Source organism: Aricia agestis, chromosome 22, assembly GCF_905147365.1.
Source record: "Aricia agestis chromosome 22, ilAriAges1.1, whole genome shotgun sequence".
NCBI lineage: Eukaryota > Metazoa > Arthropoda > Insecta > Lepidoptera > Lycaenidae > Aricia > Aricia agestis.
Window position 1 is genome coordinate 4,778,544 of NC_056427.1, and position 20,718 is coordinate 4,799,261.

General features: G+C 37.3%; 1 protein-coding gene and 1 long non-coding RNA gene across 3 annotated transcripts in view; both read right to left on the reverse strand.

The window, feature by feature from the left end:
- Positions 1–2,064: 2,064 nt before the first annotated feature.
- Positions 2,065–20,718, reverse strand: part of LOC121737965 — a 380,295-nt gene continuing 361,641 nt past the window's right edge. Inside the window, exon 4 of the long non-coding RNA XR_006037207.1 lies at positions 2,065–2,103. This is a non-coding gene — a long non-coding RNA (uncharacterized LOC121737965). The remainder of the gene's footprint in view (positions 2,104–20,718) is intronic.
- On the reverse strand, positions 16,850–20,101 carry LOC121737949 (zinc finger protein 525-like). Of its 2 annotated transcripts, XM_042129691.1 has the most exons (6): positions 20,045–20,101; positions 19,803–19,925; positions 18,984–19,451; positions 18,066–18,388; positions 17,444–17,705; positions 16,850–17,040 (listed from the first exon to the last, which is right to left on the reverse strand). In XM_042129691.1, the coding sequence occupies exons 3-6, from the start codon at positions 19,287–19,289 to the stop codon at positions 16,900–16,902; spliced, it is 1,032 nt and encodes a 343-aa protein (XP_041985625.1). In that variant the 5' UTR covers positions 19,290–19,451; positions 19,803–19,925; positions 20,045–20,101; the 3' UTR covers positions 16,850–16,899. The 2 variants fall into 2 exon arrangements, with proteins under 2 accessions (XP_041985625.1, XP_041985623.1); XM_042129689.1 differs by lacking the exon at positions 20,045–20,101 and having other exon boundaries at positions 19,803–20,027.

Consider the following 20,718-nt stretch of genomic DNA (forward strand, 5'->3'; position numbering starts at 1 on the left):
GGGAATAGGGTAGGGGATTGGGCCTCCGGTAAACTCACTCACTCGGCGAAACTGTGAAAACGGCGGTTTTCTGTGAGAACGTGGTATTTATCCAGTCGAGCCGGCCCATTCGTGCCGAAGCATGGCTCTCCCACGTATAAGATTGTAGTTTACATACATGTACATTGTAAAACTACATTCTTTATTCACAGAATGTAGTTTTACAATGTACATGTATGTGGTAGCCGGTAGGGTAGTAGTCTATTTAGTTCTTACATTCTACCATGATTTTACATGGTGTGATTTGTATTACCTTCATCGCTTTTAGTCCTATTTCAGTTTTCCCAGAGACGCAAAATTCAAAGAGAAATGTATGAAAAAAATCGGCCAAGTGCGAGTTGGTCTCGCGCACAAAAGGTTCCTTATCGTAATAGAGCAAAATTAGGCAAATAATGTGTTTTTGTACGAATCCTTAATTATTTAGTTTATTTTAATTTTATTATTAATTGTTAAAGTATAAAATATACAATGGAGTATTTTGTACTTTTCAAGTGCTTACCTAGTACTTGTTGCCATTATTGATATCGAGCAAAAAATAGCAAAAAAATCACGTTTTTTGTGTGGGTTAAATATTTAATTTAATTTGTTTTAGTATCTGTTATTATAGCGGTAACAGACATACACAATCTGTGAAAATTTCAGAAGTGTAGCGGTTATTGAGATATACAGCCGAGACAGACAAAGACATTGAAGTCTTAGGAATAGGGTCCCTTTTTTCCTTCTTAAAGATATTCAAAAAATAATAAGCGGGGGATGTTACTACATCGCTATAGAAGCCAAAACTGTGGCTAGTTTTTTGTCTGTCTGTCTGTATGTTTGTTCCAGCATCACACGAAAACTACTGATCCGTTTTGGATGCGGTTTTCGCAGATATATTTGTCTTTTTCCAACTTAAAATCTGGTTTATATAAACATTCAAAATATTATATATATTTTGAATGTTTGTTAATCTATTGCCTAGTTACGATTTTGCTAAACAGCTGATTATTTTGCCGAATTGAGTTGGTCCCATAGTAAAAGTTTTTCGTAATCACGGATGATTTCAACCCCTTTCGGCCCCTTTAAATTGTTTTAGTCAGACTGTAATATTAATTATTTATCACTTTCATTCTTTTAATAGTATTTAAATACCTACCAAAATACATCCATATCGTCGTAATAATAATAAATCGACACCGTAGATAGACCGGACATCACTAGACCATGTACCGTTGACACTATTCTGACAATATAGTGTCAATAAAGTCGGCTACATAATGCGCTCGCTAAACGGTAATTCTGCATTACATGCATTACGTGCTGTAATGCACGAATTATCGTGTATTGCAGTGAATGATGCGAATTACATGCAAACTACGTGCTGTACAACGTGCTGTACATTGAATGACAACTTCTTTAATTTTTCAGCACGACATGAGTTACGTGCTGTAATTCACGCATGATCGTTTATTGTAGTGAATGACGCGAATGACATGCAAACTACGTGCTGTACATTGATTTACAAGTGGTTTAATTTTTCGTCATGCAATAATGCAGCGGATCGCGCGATCGGCATGTCATCGGCATGCCCATGGGACAACTCAGTTCCAGGGTGGTGCTCCCGAACACTTAAAAAAATTATTATGCGTTTCTTTGAACAGGGCATACAAACTGTTAATGTGCGCAAAATTAATAAATCAAATAATATGTTTTGCCATAATATAATATTTTATTGCTAATAAATAACTTTTGGACGAATATAGGCTGATATGATGATGATGATGATGAAATAACTTTTTCAATTTAATTTATACAAAAAACGTCGGTAAGTATTTACAAGAACGTATCGTGATCTCCGTGGTCCAGTGGTTTAGCGTGGTCGTGGGTTTGATTCTCACGTTGGAAACAATATTTTATTTCCAAGATTGGTTAGGACAATGCAGGCTGATCACCTAATCGTCTGACAAGTAATGATCCATGCGTCGGATGGGCATGTAAAAAGTCGGCCCTGCGCCTGATCTTTCGCCAGTCGTGTCGTTCTTTCGGCCCACTGGGCTAGGAGAGTAAAAGGAATAGAGAGTATACCTACTCTTGTGTACTGTGCACACATTTGAGCACTATAAAATTACTCCTGTGGGATGGTCTCAATGAAACCGGCCACCGTCACCGACACCGGTGTGGGAAACCGGAAATATTTGTACAATAATTTATTCAAGGTGCAATGAATAAGATTATCATCATAAAAAACTTGAGAGGTGTCAAGGGACACCCGGATGGAACGAAGGTCCAGTTTACATGTTATACTAGTTACTTTAACAACTATAGCAAAAATGCTAAATAGTTGTAAGCCGTGCGGTAGTGCTTGTTTCTCTCCCCCTCTCTGGCATTGAACAGTGCGGTGAAGCGACGTCTATTTTTGAGTGTAGGGGAACTGCATGCAAAACGGACCATGCAGGCAAAGCGGAACGGTCAAATTACTTGAAACCTACTAGGGCCATCTATTTGTTAGGTAACGATACTAATTACTCGGGCCCTTCCCGTTCTCGGTCATTGCCGGCGAAACTGTCATACGGAGCAGCGGATTTTTATTGCGGTTAAATATTTTTTTCACATTTTGATGTAAAAAACACAATTTTTGACCAGTCCGCACTTTTGTTGTAATTAATATTTTCTATTTAATGATATGACACAGTGTTCTGCATGATTTTAACTTTAATATAGTATGTAAAGAATGAAAGGTTTTTTTTTTTTGAAGTTAACCGTTTTACGGTTAACTTCAAAATGTGACATTTATTCATGAGAACCTAAAAACAAAAAAGTCGGGTGCAGTGCATGATTTGTCTCCTCTAGGCACATTGTAGTTTAGTTGTACACATCATTTATTTGTAAAAGGTATTCCCCAAATGACATATGCATTGGGACCATTTTGCCCTTTACCGTGGTCCATTTTACCTTCACACGCAGGCAAAATGGCCCGTTTGATTAATAGGAATTGTAGAGTGATTAATAATAAAAATATTCTATAAAAAATTTAATAGTAAAGCTATATTTGTTGATGTAAGACGAGTTTTGCCTTAAATATGCAATTTTGCCTTCAGTTCCCCTATACAGGTTTTTATTACTTACATATGAAATAATACCTATCTAAGCCCGGGTGTCCTTTGACACCTCTCAAGTTTTTTTTTGTTTATTTTCCGTTATTAAGGTGTGTGAAATATTTTAGTGAAATTATACATTTATTCGAGCTAATTTTTTTTTAATTTTTGGCACTTTAGAGTTTAGACTGAAATGTTTCTTAAAATGTTTAACCTAAACTTGGTACTACTAATATATATTCTGTGCCTAAACATAAATTAAAAAAATATATACTTATCGGATATAATAGGTATGTGTTTTTTTTTTCTTGTTTTGTTCTGAATTTCGAAATTTAATAATAGAATAGAGAAGGAGATAATTTTCCGAGCTCCACGCGATAACTTGTTTTCGCATTTCTTTTATTTCATTTTATTAGTTTATTAATTTACGTTTTAGTTTTATTGTTCAATATAGTGTTTTAATATGTAACTTCTTTCAATACATATCTGTATCTATCTAATATCACAGCTAATATATAAAAATAAGTCGGGGTTTCCTTCCTGACGCTATAACTCCAGAACGCACGAACCGATTTCCACGATTTTGCATTCGTTGGAAAGGTCTCGGGCTCCGTGAGGTTTATAAAACAAAAAAAATATCAGAAAACCTCAAGAGAAAAGCAGGAAAAACTGGGTAAACAGGCAAAACAACACTTGCCGGGACAGCTAGTACTTATTATAAAACAAAGTCGCTTTTTTTCCCTCATGTCCCTTTGTTCCCTTTTAATCTTTAAAACTACGCAACGGATTTTGATGATTTTCTCAGTGTTAGATAGCCCATTTATCGAGGAAGGCTATAGGCTATATTTTATCACGCTAAGACTAATAGGAGCGGAGAAATAGATGAAAATGTGGAAAATTATTTGAAAGGGCTAACTTGAACGCGCTAATCTCAGGAACTACTGGTCCGATTTGAAAAATTCTTTCAATGTTAGATAGTCCATTTATTGAGGAAGTCTATAGGCTATATTTTATCACGCTAAGAGAAGAATGCGGAAAAAACGGAGGAAATAATTAGAAAGGGCTTATCTCGCGAACTACTGCGGCAATTTTTATGTTATTTAGCACAGATAAGAAGTAGCCCACGTGAAGGATCATAGGCTATCGATTATAATCAGTTTTTTAGTGGCTATATATTTTATACCTACCCGTGCGACGCCGGGGCGGGTCGCTAGCTTTAATTAACTTGTTATTAACACGAGTGTGTTTTTTATGACAAAAGCCGCGCCATCCGTGTACAGACACCAGCACTAAATTTTAATTATTTTTTTTAATAGTTTATAACATAAATTATAATAATTGGTTTTTAATAGTTTATAATATTAATTATAAACTATTGAGAACAATTAAAATTTTATATATTTTTTTAATGAAATAAGGGGGCAAACGAGCAAACGGGCTACCTGATGGAAAGAAACTTCCGTCGCCCATGGACACTCGCAGCATCAGAAGAGCTGCAGGTGCGTTGCTGCCCTTTTAAGAGCGAATAGGGTAATAGGGGAGCCGCAGGGCCGTCTCTAGCCCATGTGGCGCCCGTGTGCAAACATTACCCTAGCGCCCCCTAAGAAGCGCGCGCGCGGTCAAGATGAAATGGGTACAAAGTAAAAGTACAGTTTGTCCGGCCGTTTGAGGGTGAGGACTCTAAGCGGTGGCTTCCTTCGTTCCACCAGACGAACTATAACAGCACATCAAGTTAGTATAGGTACTGTCAAATTTCTCCAATATAAATAGATAACAAACTCTATTGTTATTTGTTTGTAGATTGAAGTTTTTTTCGGTTTTGACCATGATGTCTTGACTGACCCTAACAAGCTTAACCCCAAAACATAAATTTTATATCGCTTAAGTACTTCAAATTTACTTTAAATTTCATGTTATATACTTATTAAACATCACATCATCACAACATCGGTATTAATTCGATTTCATTGAAGAGCTCTAACTTCTCTACATCCGAAGAGCCAGCATGGCACAGTTTGTTTTCTAAATTAGAACACTGTGCTTTTCACATTTAAGGTTCATTTCACGTTGAAAAATAAAGATGATAATATTTATATTGCAAAAGCCGAGCCGCTAATAGCGCGCCTTGCTTTGCTGTAATTCTACAAATATAAGAAGAGCTTCGGATATTACACAAAAATTATGCTACAAATACCCATTCTGTTTAGGACTTGCAGATTCTGTGAAGAGGAAGATGAAACACCTATTCACCTTCTCCTCGACTGCCCTGCTCTACTACAGAGCAGGAACAGGCACCTTGGTCGCCACGAATATTCGTCCACAGAGGAAATTCGTGGCACCAACCCCAACCATATCGTTCAATTTATGAGCAGTATTGGGTTGGGGATGATACTCTAGTGCGAAGGAGTCACAATAGATCCTCATGGGTCGCAGTGACGTCAGGGCTACAGAGACCTGCCTTCTTTAAAAAAAATTACCCAAAAATGTTTGCAAACTGGAGTTCTTTTTACGTTGGTCAATGAAGCGTGGACCGCGCCGCACCGCACACGTTGCACCTATGGGAAAGACGCCCCTGAGGGGAGGGTAGGGATGGGAAGGGAAGGGAATAGGGTAAGGGATTGGGCCTCCGGTAAACTCACTCACTCGGCGAAACACAGCGCAAGCGCTGTTTCATGCCGGTTTTCTGTGAGAACGTGGTATTTCTCCGGTCGAGCCGGCCCATTCGTGCCGAAGGATGGCTCTCCCACGTATTTTTTAGTTTAGTAAATAACATTATTATACTCTTGAATTATCATGCTGCATGATGAAAAATGAGCGTTCATCATGCAGCATGTAATTCACGTAAATGAATGGTCATGCTGAATTACCGTGTACGGGGTACTTAAGTTTCCATATAAACGGCGCTACATAATGCGCTCGCTAAACGGTAATTCTGCATTACATGCATTACGTGCTGTAATGCACGAATTATCGTGTATTGCACTGAATGATGCGAATTACATGCAAACTACGTGCTGTACAACGTGCTGTACATTGAATGACAACTTCTTTAATTTTTCAGCATGACATGAGTTACGTGCTGTAATTCACGCATGATCGTTTATTGTAGTGAATGACGCGAATGACATGCAAACTACGTGCTGTACATTGATTTACAAGTGGTTTAATTTTTCGTCATGCAATAATGCAGCGGATCGCGCGATCGGCATGTCATCGGTATGCCCATGGGACAACTCAGTTCCAGGGTGGTGCTCCCGGACACTTAAAAAAATTATGCGTTTCTTTGAACAGGGCATACAAACTGTTAATGTGCGCAAAATTAATAAATCAAATAATATATTTTTCCATAATATAATATTTTATTGCTAATAAATAACTTTTGGACGAATATAGGCTGATATGATGATGATGATGATGAAATAACTTTTTCAATTTAATTTATACAAAAAACGTCGGTAAGTATTTACAAGAACATATCGTGATCTCCGTGGTTCAGTGGTTTAGCGTGGTCGTGGGTTTGATTCTCGCGTTGGAAACAATATTTTATTTCCAAGATTGGTTAGGACAATGCAGGCTGATCACCTAATCGTCTGACAAGTAATGATCCATGCGTCGGATGGGCATGTAAAAAGTCGGCCCTGCGCCTGATCTTTCGCCAGTCGTGTCGTTCTTTCGGCCCACTGGGCTAGGAGAGTGAAAGGAATAGAGAGTATACCTACTCTTGTGTACTGTGCACACATTTGAGCACTATAAAATTACTCCTGTGGGATGGTCTCAATGAAACCGGTGTGAGAAACCGGAAATATTTGTACAATAATTTATTCAAGGTGCAATGAATAAGATTATCATCATAAAAAACTTAAGAGGTGTCAAGGGACACCCGGATGGAACGAAGGTCCAGTTTACATGTTATACTAGTTACTTTAACAACTATAGCAAAAATGCTAAATAGTTGTAAGCCGTGCGGTAGTGCTTGTTTCTCTCCCCCTCTCTGGCATTGAGCAGTGCGGTGAAGCGACGTCTATTTTTGAGTGTAGGGGAACTGCATGCAAAACGGACCATGCAGGCAAAACGGAACGGTCAAATTACTTGAAACCTACTAGGGCCATCTATTTGTTAGGTAACGATACTATTTACTCGGACCCTTCCCGTTCTCGGTCATTGCCGGCGAAACTGTCATACGGAGCAGCGGATTTTTATTGCGGTTAAATATTTTTTTCACATTTTGATGTAAAAAACACAATTTTTGACCAGTCCGCACTTTTGTTGTAATTAATATTTTCTATTTAATGATATGACACAGTGTTCTGCATGATTTTAACTTTAATATAGTATGTAAAGAATGAAAGGGGTAAAACCAATGAGTTTCTAAAATACTAGAGTAGCAATGTCTTACAAAAGATTCTCAGAAATGCGTAACCACTTTTTTGTTCAAAAGACAATGTCAAGTCATATATTCGTTATGTCATTATGTATGTGAGATATGCCTGCAGGCATCTTCGAAGTGGCAACGCGTTGCTACCGTAAACTTCCAATCTAGTTACGTTAGTAACATAGAATATCATTGGGTAAAACGGTTAACTTCAAAATGTGACATTTATTCATGAGAACCTAAAAACAAAAAAGACGGGTGCAGTGCATGATTTGTCTCCTCTAGGCACATTGTAGTTTAGTTGTACACAACATTTATTTCTAAAAGTTATTCCCCAAATGACATATGCATTGGGACCATTTTGCCCTTTACCGTGGTCCATTTTACCTTCACACGCAGGCAAAATGGCCTGTGTGAGAGTGATTAATAATAAAGATATTCTATAAAAAATTTAATAGTAAAGCTATATTTGTTGATGTAAGACGAGTTTTGCCTTAAATATACAATTTTGCCTTCAGTTCCCCTATACAGGTTTTTATTACTTACATAAGAAATAATACCTATCTAAGCCCGGTTGTCCGGAGCTCCACGCGGTAACTTGTTTTCGCATTTCTTTTATTTCATTTTATTAGTTTATTAATTTACGTTACGTTTTTTTACGTTAGTTTTATTGTTCAATATAGTGTTTTAATATGTAACTTCTTTCAATACATATCTGTATCTATCTAATATCACAGCTAATATATAAAAATAAGTCGGGGTTTCCTTCCTGACGCTATAACTCCAGAACGCACGAACCGATTTCCACGATTTTGCATTCGTTGGAAAGGTCTCGGGCTCCGTGAGGTTTATAAAACAAAAAAAAAATCAGAAAGACCTCAAGAGAAAAGCAGGAAAACTGGGTAAACAGGCAAAACAACATTTGCCGGGACAGCTAGTACTTATTATAAAACAAAGTCGCTTTTTTTCCCTCATGTCCCTTTGTTCCCTTTAATCTTTAAAACTACGCAACGGATTTTGATGATTTTCTCAGTGTTAGATAGCCCATTTATCGAGGAAGGCTATAGGCTATATTTTATCACGCTAAGACTAATAGGAGCGAAGAAATAGATGAAAATGTGGAAAATTATTTGAAAGGGCTAACTTGAACGCGCTAATCTCAGGAACTACTGGTCCGATTTGAAAAATTCTTTCAATGTTAGATAGTCCATTTATTGAGGAAGTCTATAGGCTATATTTTATCACGCTAAGACTAATAGAAGAATGCGGAAAAAACGGAGGAAATAATTTGAAAGGGCTTATCTCGCGAACTACTGCGACAATTTTTATGTTATTTGGCACAGATAAGAAGTAGCCCACGTGAAGGATCATAGGCTATCGATTTTAATCAGTTTTTTAGTGGCTATATATTTTATACCTACCCGTGCGACGCCGGGGCAGGTTGCTAGTTTTAATTAACTTGTTATTAACACGAGTGTGTTTTTTATGACAAAAGCTCCGCCACCCGTGTACAGACACCAGCACTAAATTTTAATTATTATTTTTAATAGTTTATAACATAAATTATAATAATTAGTTTTTAATAGTTTATAATATAAATTATAAACTATTGAGAACAATTAAAATTTTGTATATTTTTTTAATGAAATAAGGGGGCAAACGAGCAAACGGGTCACCTGATGGAAAGAAACTTCCGTCGCCCATGGACACTCGCAGCATCAGAAGAGCTGCAGGTGCGTTGCTGGCCTTTTAAGAGCGAATAGGGTAATAGGGGAGCCGCAGGGCCGTCTCTAGACCATGTGGCGCCCGTGTGCAAACATTACCCTAGCGCCCCCTAAGAAGCGCGCGCGCGGTCAAAATGAAATGGGTACAAAGTAAATGTCCGGCCGTTTGAGGGTGAGGACTCTAAGCGGTGGCTTCCTTCGTTCCACCAGACGAACTATAACAGCACATCAAGTTAGTATAGGTACTGTCAAATTTCTCCAATATAAATAGATAACAAACTCTATTGTTATTTGTTTGTAGATTGAAGTTTTTTTCGGTTTTGACCATGATGTCTTGACTGACCCTAACAAGCTTAACCCCAAAACATAAATTTTATATCGCTTAAGTACTTCAATTTTACTTTAAATTTCATGTTACATACTTATTAAACATCACATCATCACAACATCGGTATTAATTCGATTTCATTATTCGATTTCATTGAAGAGCTCTAACTTGGCATGGCACAGTTTGTTTTCTAAATTAGAACACTGTGCTTTTCACATTTAAGGTTCATTTCACGTTGAAAAATAAAGATTATAATATTTATATTGCAAAAGCCGAGCCGCTAATGGCGCGCCTTGCTTGGCTGTAATTCTACAAATATAAGAAGAGCTTCGGATATTACACAAAAATTATGCTACAAATACCCATTCTGTTTAGGACTTGCAGATTCTGTGAAGAGGAGGATGAAACACCTATTCACCTTCTCCTCGACTGCCCTGCTCTACTACAGAGCAGGAACAGGCACCTTGGTCGCCACGAATACTCGTCCACAGAGGAAATTCGTGGCACCAACCCCAACCATATCGTTCAATTTATGAGCAGTATTGGGTTGGGGATGATACTCTAGTGCGAAGGAGTCACAATAGATCCTCATGGGTCGCAGTGACGTCAGGGCTACAGAGACCTGCCTTCTTTAAAAAAAAATTACCCAAAAATGTTTGCAAACTGGAGTTCTTTTTACGTTGGTCAATAAAGCGTGGGCCAAGTGCGAGCGGCGCTCGGTGCCCCTAGGACCGCGGCGCCCGTGTGCACCGCACACGTTGCACCTATGGGAAAGACGCCCCTGAGGGGAGGGTAGGGATGGGAAGGGAAGGGAATAGGGTAAGGGATTGGGCCTCCGATAAACTCACTCACTCGGCGAAACACAGCGCAAGCGCTGTTTCATGCCGGTTTTCTGTGAGAACGTGGTATTTCTCCGGTCGAGCCGGCCCATTCGTGCCGAAGCATGGCTCTCCCACGTATTTTTTAGTTTAGTAAATAACATTATTATACTCTTGAATTATCCTCCTGAATTATCATGCTGCATGATGAAAAATGAGCGTTCATCATGCAGCATGTAATTCACGTAAATGAATGGTCATGCTGAATTACCGTGTACGGGGTACTTAACACTTCTCCTTATTTTCCTGTTCTGAGGTCACAACACTATTTTGCTCGATATCTCGGTAACTATACGTCTTACAAACATTTTGTAAGAACATAATTTATTCGGTCCTAAAATTGTAACATTTCAATGGACTAATACGCTCACCGGTGAACGAGACACAATAGAATATCAATATACATACTTTCTCACTTATCACTTATCAATAATTTGTGCTAAAACTCGTTAATTGCGCGAGAACCGCGTGAATCCTTTCCCGGGACTCAAAGTATCTCTATACCGAAATTCAGCAAAATCGGTACAGTAGTTTGGACGTGAAGAGGTAACAGATAGACAGACAGACAGGCTGACAGACACACTTGCACATTAATAATATATTTAGCACTTAGTAAGTATGGCAGTATGGATATGAATTTTCAAATCTTGGGAGAGCCATGCTTATACGTGGGAGAGCCATGCTTCGGCACGAATGGGCCGGCTCGACCGGAGAAATACCACGTTCTCACAGAAAACCGGCGTGAAACAGCGCTTGCGCTGTGTTTCGCCGAGTGAGTGAGTTTACCGGAGGCCCAATTCCCTTCCCTATCCACCCCTATTCCCTTCCCTTCCCATCCCTACCCTCCCCTATTACCCTATTCCCTCTTAAAAGGCCGGCAACGCACCTGCAGCTCTTCTGATGCTGCGAGTGTCCATGGGCGACGGAAGTTGCTTTCCATCAGGTGACCCGTTTGCTCGTTTGCCCCCTTCTTTCATAAAAAAAAAATCTTAACTAGATACGCCTCGCAACTTTCATAAAAACTTGAAAATTTAAGAACAACAATTTTAATACTAGCTTTTAAAATTGTTGTTCTTAAATTTTCGCCATATTGAATGTCTTAACAATTCCGATAAGGAATGCAGCCGCTGTTTAATTTTCCATTAAGAATTTTTCACGGCTTTAAGTATATTCAACAATCTTTGTTAACAACTTTCTGATTTGAAATCGTCGGACCGAGCTTTACTAATTGTTAAATTTTGTGACTTCATTTTATCAATACTAGATCGCTCAATGGTCGAAATTCGACCTCAAATAAAATAATGTATATATATATTTTTTTTATGAAATAAGGGGGCAAACGAGCAAACGGGTCACCTGATGGAAAGCAACTTCCGTCACCCATAGACACTCGCAGCATCAGAAGAGCTGCAGGTGCGTTGCCGGCCTTTTAAGAGGGAATAGGGTAATAGGTGAGGGTAGGGAAGGGAATAGGGTAGGGGATTGGGCCTCCGGTAAACTCACTCACTCGACGAAACACAGCGCTAGCGCTGTTTCATGCCGGTTTTCTGTGAGAACGTGGTATTTCTCCGGTCGAGCCGACCCATTCGTGCCGAAGCATGGCTCTCCCACGTATAAAATTTATTTTTCTCTATGATTATAAGTTTCAAACATGTTTCAAACAACGCTTTTCTATTGATATTCTATCGTCAAAATAATGACTTCATTATTTTTAATTAAGACATATTTCCTGCGACATGGCAACAGACTTCAACCAAAAATATATTTAATAAAATTAAATTAAGAAATTTAAAAAAACCCCCGCCAAACAACTTTAAAAAGTAATGAAATAATATATTTTACTGACTTTAAGTTTAAATAATTCCTAAGTGTAAAGTGATATTTTAGTCCATAATTGTTGTCACGGTGTGTCGGGGGACCGCCAACAGTGTTTTTTGCATTTTGTATCTCCATGTCACTGATTGTCTCGATTTGGTTCGCTGAAAACTGACCCTTAAACTATAATGTTATGTGAAATCAAACATCTACATTAGCGGTCCCCCGACACACCTTGACAACAATTATGGACAAAAATATCACTTTACGCTTAGGAATTATTTAAACTTAAAGTCAGTAAAATATATTATTTCATTACTTTTTAAAGTTGTTTGGCGGAGGTTTTTTTAAATTTCTTAATTTAATTTTATTTCATGCTTTTTAAACTTGTGTTGGTTATAATAATTCCTATCAACAGGATCATATTATATCCCAATGAATACCATCTAGGAATATCCTTTTGGATGAGTCCGTCAACATGAGTCCAAACATGAAACCTCCACTTTGGGTTCATATAGAGCTCGGTTCCTGTAGAATCCAGGTGATGCTGCAGCAGCAGCATGCAAAAATTTATTGGTTATCTACTAGTCTTACTAGTTGTCGCAATTAAAATGAGCCCAAACACGTAACCATTGCTCTAAGTTGGTGAGGAGTTGGGTATCCTATTGATTACCAGGTGATGCTGCAGCACCAGGTCAACTTTCCATTAATCACGCGTCACGAACACGTCACGAAACAAAAACAAAAAGTCACGAACTAGAATGCAATAAAGCCCACCAAACGATTGCAAGTTGCTAATCGGCCTTTCATGAACCAGATGAACCGCGATTCAGCACGGAGCAGGCTGATCATGATGAAGAATAGCTAAGAACACTCTCAATGAAGTCAGCTTTCAAACAAAAAAAACTAGATCAAAATCGGTCCACCCGTTTGGATGCTACGATGCCACAGACAGACAGACAGACAGACAGACCGACAGACAGACACGTCAAACTTATAACACCCCTTTTTTTGTCGGGGGTTAAAACGAGTAATTCGTGTGTGTATAGGCTTGTCATTCAAAATATCGTAGTGTGCACATTGTAGTGTGTGTAATAATAATAATATACTTTATTGCATTCCACAAAATAATACAAGAAAACACTAAAATCTGAAAAGGACAACACAATTCTGGCGGCCTTATCGCTAAGTAGCGATATCTTCCAGGCAAAATCTTACGACTAGAACATTGATATAAAGATAACTTAAAAACGAGTGGATGCATAATGTGCATAATAAACTAAAACTAATAAACACACACACAAAACAATTACACGATGAAAAACTATTAATTACCTACTTAACTACTAATGGTAAAAAAATTGTTAATATAATGTTAAAATGTTTTATTTAAGTATTAAGATAAGAAATGATAAAAGCATAATTTCAAAAAATATTAGCTCGATGCACTTCTTCACCATATAAACTAAGTATATAGTCTGTCAAGGAAGTGAAGAAATTAAAAAGTGGCAACATCGTAGTGTCATCCCCTTCAAATCAATCTAAGAATAAAATTAAAAAAAAACCCCGCCAAACAACTTTAAAAAGTAACGAAATAATATATTTTACTGCCTTCAAGTTCAAATAATTCCTAACTTGTGTAAAGTAATATTTTACGTGTGTCGGGGGACCGCTAACGGCGGTTCCCAATATTTGATCTATCTCTGGTTTGGCCCTACTAGAGATAGGAATAGCTCACATTAGACATTAGAGACATATATTTTGTCAATTGTGAGCTATTTAATTAATTTAATTTATTTATTAAAGTTAATTAAAACGGGTTACCCCAATTAAGTACAATAATTAACTACAAATTATCTCTAGTAGGGCAAAAACAGAGATTACTTTTTAAAGTTGTTTGGCAGGGGTTTTTTTTTTAATTTCTTAATTTAATTTTATTTCATAATTTTTAAACTTGTGTTGGTTATAGCAGCGCAGAATATTCATTCCTATCAACAGAATCATATTCTCTAATTAACATCTATCAATGTCCTTTTCGATGAGGCCGTTAATATGAGCCCAAACATGAAACCTCCTGCACTTTGAGTTCATACGAAGCTCGGTTCTTATAGAATCCAGGTGATGCTGCAGTAGCAGCAAGTAAATAATATAATTTACAAAACTTTCTGCCGCGCACTGTAAAACTCTGGAACGAACTGTCGCCAGCAGTATTTCCGGACCAATACGACCTGTACCTTCAAGAGCGTATTCAATGCCGCTTTTCTGATGTTGCGATCGTTCATGGGAAACGGTATTGCTTTGGATTAGGTGACCCGCTTGCTCGATTGCCCCTTAATTTTATAAAAAAGAAGTGGAACTTTGCATATGTATTTTTATAGTGCCGTTAATGTTTTGTGACAAGCTTGGTAGTATTATAGCCAAAAGGAACCTGATTGACTGACAAGGTGATCCATTTTTCGGATGAACATGTAAAAAGATAAGCGCCTGATCTCTCGCCAGGCATGTCGGTCATCTAACTAGGTTAGGAAAGCAAAAACACTATTGTGTATTGCGCAAACATTTGGGCACTATAACTCCTGCAGAGCTGTCCTGGTTTCAATTATCATGGTGGTCACCGAATGTATAGATCGGTTTTAATGTTTTTTTTTTAATTCTATTACAGAGATATTCCCACAAATACTCCGATAATGACAACAACAGTAACAAATACAACCAAGATTAAGACAATGCGAGGAAATGAAGACTGAATAGTAAATACTAAAGAATATACAAAATTATATTATAAACTGTATATTTCATTTGTAAAAATAATTTAAGTATAGGTCTACCAGCATCTGATGGCAATTTTTGACAGCAGATTTTCAAAAAATATCCTTGATCATTGGATAAATTTTTTATTTGCATGTTTCACACATAGAATTAGAACGTTAGAAAAGGCATTCCATACAATCGTCAGCGCTAAAATGAGTCACCCTCGAAATGAGTGAGCTCACTCTTCTGAGAACAGTGTGTCTTAGGACGCGGTAACAGCCGGACAGTGTTTAATTCATTAGTTACCGCGTTGTTTTTCGCTACATTTCGCTCTAGAATGCCGTCATGTGCCTTCCGACAGTGCAGTTACAAAACGAGGAATACAAATAAAGCCAAACGTGTAATATTTCACACGTAATTACTAAGATTTTATTAATATTTGTAGCGCGTGTGTTAAGTTATTATTATTGTTTGTATGTGCGCGTAATATTATTGTCAACGACGCCCCCCAAAACGAGCCGATCTGTTGCATCGGGGCTCGAGGTCAAGGGGCACCGCGGGGTGAAGCGTTCTAGAATGCACCGGCGAGCGCGGCACCCCCGCGCCAGTCGAGACGCGCGAGCGTAAGCTGCATTACTTGATTGTGTACTTTGCTGTTTTTATACCTAATTATAGTTATTAGTGAGCCACGCCTGTATTTTAGTGCATAAGTAAAGTGAAATAAAGTATTGTGCATTAAATATTTAAATTATAGTCTTCCATTTTAAGAGAAAAATTAAAGCGAAGCGTAAAATGAGCGAAAGAGAAAGTAGTATATGCTATTACTGTAAGACAAAAAAGGACGACAATATTTTCTCGATACACATTTTGCATGCAAAAACATCGCTACAGTTTTGACGGCATACGTCGTATGACGTATCTAAGTATTTTGATATCGTTGGTTTCACACACAAAATAAGCCGCTAAAGGAATAAAAAAGGATGAAAATGTTTTATTCCTATTACTCCAGTATTGCTAGAGTCAATTTATTTATTCGCTTTTTGCCATCAGATTCTGGTAGACCTATCATATAACAATAAAAAAAAATTTGGTACACAAGGCAAATAAAAGTATTACTTTATTTGATTTACTAGATGACGCCCGCAACTCCGTTGCGCCAAAATTCGTTTTCCAGGAGGAACCGTACATTTTTGCGAGATAAAAGTATCCTATGTCCTTCCCCGAGATTCGAAGTATCTCCATAACAATTTCACCAAAATCGGATCAGCTGTTTGGGCGTGAAGAGGTAACAGACAGACAGACACACTTTCGTATTAAGGGGGCGACTAACCCAAAATTTACGATTTTATAATTCATTTTTATACTTGAAAATAAGCCCCGAATTGTTTCATTTTCTAAAATTAGATCTACAACATTATATTATTTCCAAGAATTCGATCTGAGCAAAAACACGATATCTTAAAATTTTCTCTATAGAAAAAAATCACAAACATTCATCTAATTTTCACGAATTTTTCATTTATTGCCATAACCATGTATTGAACTAAGTTAATATTTTAACACATTGTATAAAATTCTATCATTGAGAAACCGACTTAGCGGATTTTTAAAATATTGTATATTTATCGAGTTATTGAGAAAAAACTAATTTGGCGATGAATCCGCGTCGTCCTTTTTCACCTGGCATATAAAAGACGGGCGTGAGTGTGAAGAGAGAAGGACGATGTTTGGTTTTTTGGGTTAGTCGCCCTCTTAATATAAAACCAGTGATTTGCAGTCTTAAGTTTATTGACAAAAAACTAATTTGGCGATGAATCCGCGTCGTCCTTTTTCACCTGGCATATGAAAGACGGGCGTGAGTGTGAAGAGAGAAGGACGATGTTTGGTTTTTTGGGTTAGTCGCCCTCTTTATATAAAACTAATGATTTGCAGTCTTAAGTTTCAACACTTCATTTTGTACGGACACACTGAGTTCTTGTAGCGGCACTGTCTCGGTCTTCCAAAACACATCCCTCTTTTTGCAATGTCGGTTACGCCGCTTATTCGTCCGTAGGTGTACCTGAAATTTTATAAAAAATAACTTCAATAGCTTGCTTTTAGTCGTTTTTGTTAGCGCTAGATGGCAATAGTATTTAATTTATAAATTCGAGTGTATTAGGGAGATCGCAGACGGCACACTTTTTGTGTGATCGAGTCTGCGGCGCGCGGCGCACATACAGTCTGCATAGCCGCGCCATGCCGTTTGTATGTGCGCGGAACAGGGCACACTTTTTGTGTTCGATCACACATCGATCTCCCTAATTATCTGTCTTTTAACTTTTCATTCAACGATTAGGTGGTATGGAGTTAGATTGAAAGAAGATCGATGCTCCATAAACAGACTATAGCATTAGCACAGTTCTATGTGGCTAAGATGGGCACACCTTGATGGATTATATTTAGTGTTGCCATTATTTACTCACCCTTTTAATATGCGTATTGACCATAGACCGTAGATGGAACAGCGCAGGACACAATGGGCACTGTCTCGTGGGCGCTGTATGCGAGCACAACGCATGCTGGTTCCGTCGGTTCACAGACACAAAACCACGTCCACAAACTTGACACTTGTATGGTTTCTCCCCAGCGTGAAGTCTACCGTGCCACAGTAGGGAGCGCTCATCGACAAAATTTTTACCGCACTCCTTGCATGTGTGTTTCGACTTGATTACCTTTTGGGCATTTCTGGAATGATAGTTGAAAGGTGTATAGATAGTTACATTTTTGGGAATATTATAAATGCGAATAGTCTGCCCGTCTGTCTGTAACCTCTCCTTGGTTAAACCATTAAACTGATTTAGACGAAATTTGGTACTTTGAGTCTTGAAATAAATAAAATAAACGAACTTGCAGCTAATATTTACTTTATATTCCATACTAATACATACTAATATTAACCTAAATGCGAAACTGTCTGTCTTCATGTATATAGCAGCTAAATCGTTTGTAACGAAAGTCATACAATAGCTATTATCTGATAAAAATTAATTGATTTATCAAAATTATGGGCAACATCTACTTTGTGATACTTTAATAAATACTTACTGTAATTCACCCTGTAAATGCATTTCATGTTTCCTGATGTGCATTTCAAAACTCAACTGTATCCTATATCTTTTACCGCAGTAGTAACATGTATATTTGTGATTGTGCTTGTCCATGTGTTCATCTAAATCATTTTCAGTAGCAAACACAACTCCGCACACATCACAGATGTGTGTTTGAGCATTCTCGTGGCATTTCAGATGTTTGATGATCGTGCTCCGTTTCTTGAACACCATATTGCAGTGTTCGCATTTGTGTATATCCGTATGGGTGGATAGATGAGTGTGATACTCATTTTCATCCTCTATGAGAGCTTGGCATACCTAAACAAAAAGAATTATATGTATTTAATTCACGTTAGTCTGCCTGATGAGTACCTGAGAGTCTGGCTGCCTGTATGTTGCCTCCTCATTCTTAACACCTTAAACCAATTTTGATGTGCAACACAATTGGTGTGCAAACTGCAAAGTATTATATGGTTTGTCTATCTTCATTTTTCATAAAAAAGAGAAGACACTCTCTGAAGTCAGATTTTATTTTCTACCTTTTATCTGTCTTACTCATGAAAATTTTAACAAAAAAATAACTTTATAAGGCTTACTTGTATACTTATATATCTTATCTTATATCTTTAAACGAGCAATTCTTGTATATATATAATTGGAATCTCTTGGAAGTTTAGAATATGTTCTGAACCGGCTCCAACGATTTTCATGAAATATAGTATATATAGGCGGTTTCGGGGGCGATAAATCGATCTAGCTAGGGATCATTTATAGAAAATGTCATTTTATTCGTGTTTTGTTGAATACCGAGCAAAGCTCGGTCAAATAGCTAGTGTATAACTATATGCATAACTATATTCTGAGCAATTTTAATTAGTATCGAGCTAATGTATAATTATAGAACGTAATATACCTGACAGATGTGCAATGTGACTCCGTGATCTGACTTCATGTGTTCCTGGAGCTTTCTGACAAACCTATAACTTACAGGACATCTACTGCAAGACTTATATGCCATTGGTCCTCTATTACGTTTCAACTTTGGTTTAATAAGCACTTTTTTTGCTTTCTTCTCTTTATTTATTTGATTCTTCTTCTCTTTTTTCGACTTTGAGTCAGATATTTTTTTAAATGGATGCTTCAGTGTATCATAGTATTCAATGTTAAATATCATAGTTTGCGGAATGAAAATGGGGAGAGAAAAACATATGTTTTCCATCTTAAAATTTTCAGGAATCGTAATATCTGCTTGTGAGTTGAGTTTGTCAACGTAATAGTTTAGGATCTCCTGATTTTGTGTTGTCTGTAGGTAAAATTTGTACGTCTCACTAGCCGCAATGAAACATTTCGAACAAACTTTAAATTCCTCTGATGGATCAAGCTGAAAATAAAATGACAAAAGTAAGTTTAACAAGATAGATATTTATTAAAGTCTGGGCTATGGTATGTTTAAAATCACTTTATAACATATAAAGCAGAATAATTTCCAACTTTTATATACTTATTATGTGTTACTCAAGAGTAAAGTATAGGTCGCGCAAGAATTTAATTGCTGGAAGGTAGCTGATAGAACAGGCTACCATCTGAAAGGGATTTACAGAAAGTTATCACTGATCTATCGATAAACCTAAGCAAACTTAGAACTCCACCATTCTTACCGAGCAAAGTTAATGGTATGCGCGACCTATGATGGAATGCATAATATGGGAAAATAATATGGTAAAAAGCAAACCTTTATACGACAAACTTCTTCTAGAATATCCGCTACACAATATTCCTCCTTTTCTTTGCATATCTTCGTGAATACATCTTCGTATAAGTCTTCTAAAGGCAAAAGGCAGATTCGACATACCTCCTGACAAAATGTACCGTTTAGAATATGTTTTATAAGCGTAGGAATATTTACGTTCATTGTATTCGTAGATTATAGTTTTATAAAGTATAAAATATAAATCAGTCAAGATTTATATTTACCACCAAAACTTTATAGATGCGTTCATAAAAATATCTTCAGAACACATTACTAGTATACAGGGTGTAACAAAAATAAGTGATAATACTTTACGGTGTGTACGTGTTCCTTGTAGAGAATTCATTGTGAAAGTCTCAGCGCTGAAAGACCAAACTTTTTTTTACTTTTGTATGGGAAAACTCGTGACGCTCGGGCCCTTGCCCATACAAAAGTGAAAAAATTTTTTCGTCTTTCAGCGCTGCTACTTTCACAGTGAACTCTCTACAAGGAACACGTACACACCCTAAAGTAAGTATTATCACTTATTTTTGTTACACACTGTATATTTGCTTCAGAATTACGATTACCTACGGTATCAATCATAAAGTTAATATACCTAGCGGAATAGAGCAACAATCTCGAGCTGTCAAACGTACCCAAAATTGGTTTTCATCTGTGTGAAAAATATGTGTACGTATACACTTACACAAGCATGATTGAACATGAATTCTATGAGATTAAATTGTCAACGTGCGGCACGTGCCGACTGGACGTCAAAAAAAGAGTGCTGCTGTCATGTATCACATGTCTCTTTTTACCACGCAGTGTTACTAACACAGATTACTAGTATAAATTTGTAGAAGTTACTAATAGTGACATCTCTTTTGTTCAGGCCTTTGTTTCTCTATTCCGCTAG

Bases quoted from the DNA above. Each gene is read 5' to 3' on its own strand.
- LOC121737949 (XM_042129689.1), bottom strand. From the start codon at position 19,982: ATGAACGTAAATATTCCTACGCTTATAAAACATATTCTAAACGGTACA. The intron at 17,706-18,065 runs GTAAGTATTTAT...CTATCATTCCAG, and splicing joins CATTTACAGGGTGAATTACA to AAATGCCCAAAAGGTAATCA. The intron at 17,041-17,443 runs GTGAGTAAATAA...ATAAAATTTCAG, and splicing joins TCAATACGCATATTAAAAGG to GTACACCTACGGACGAATAA.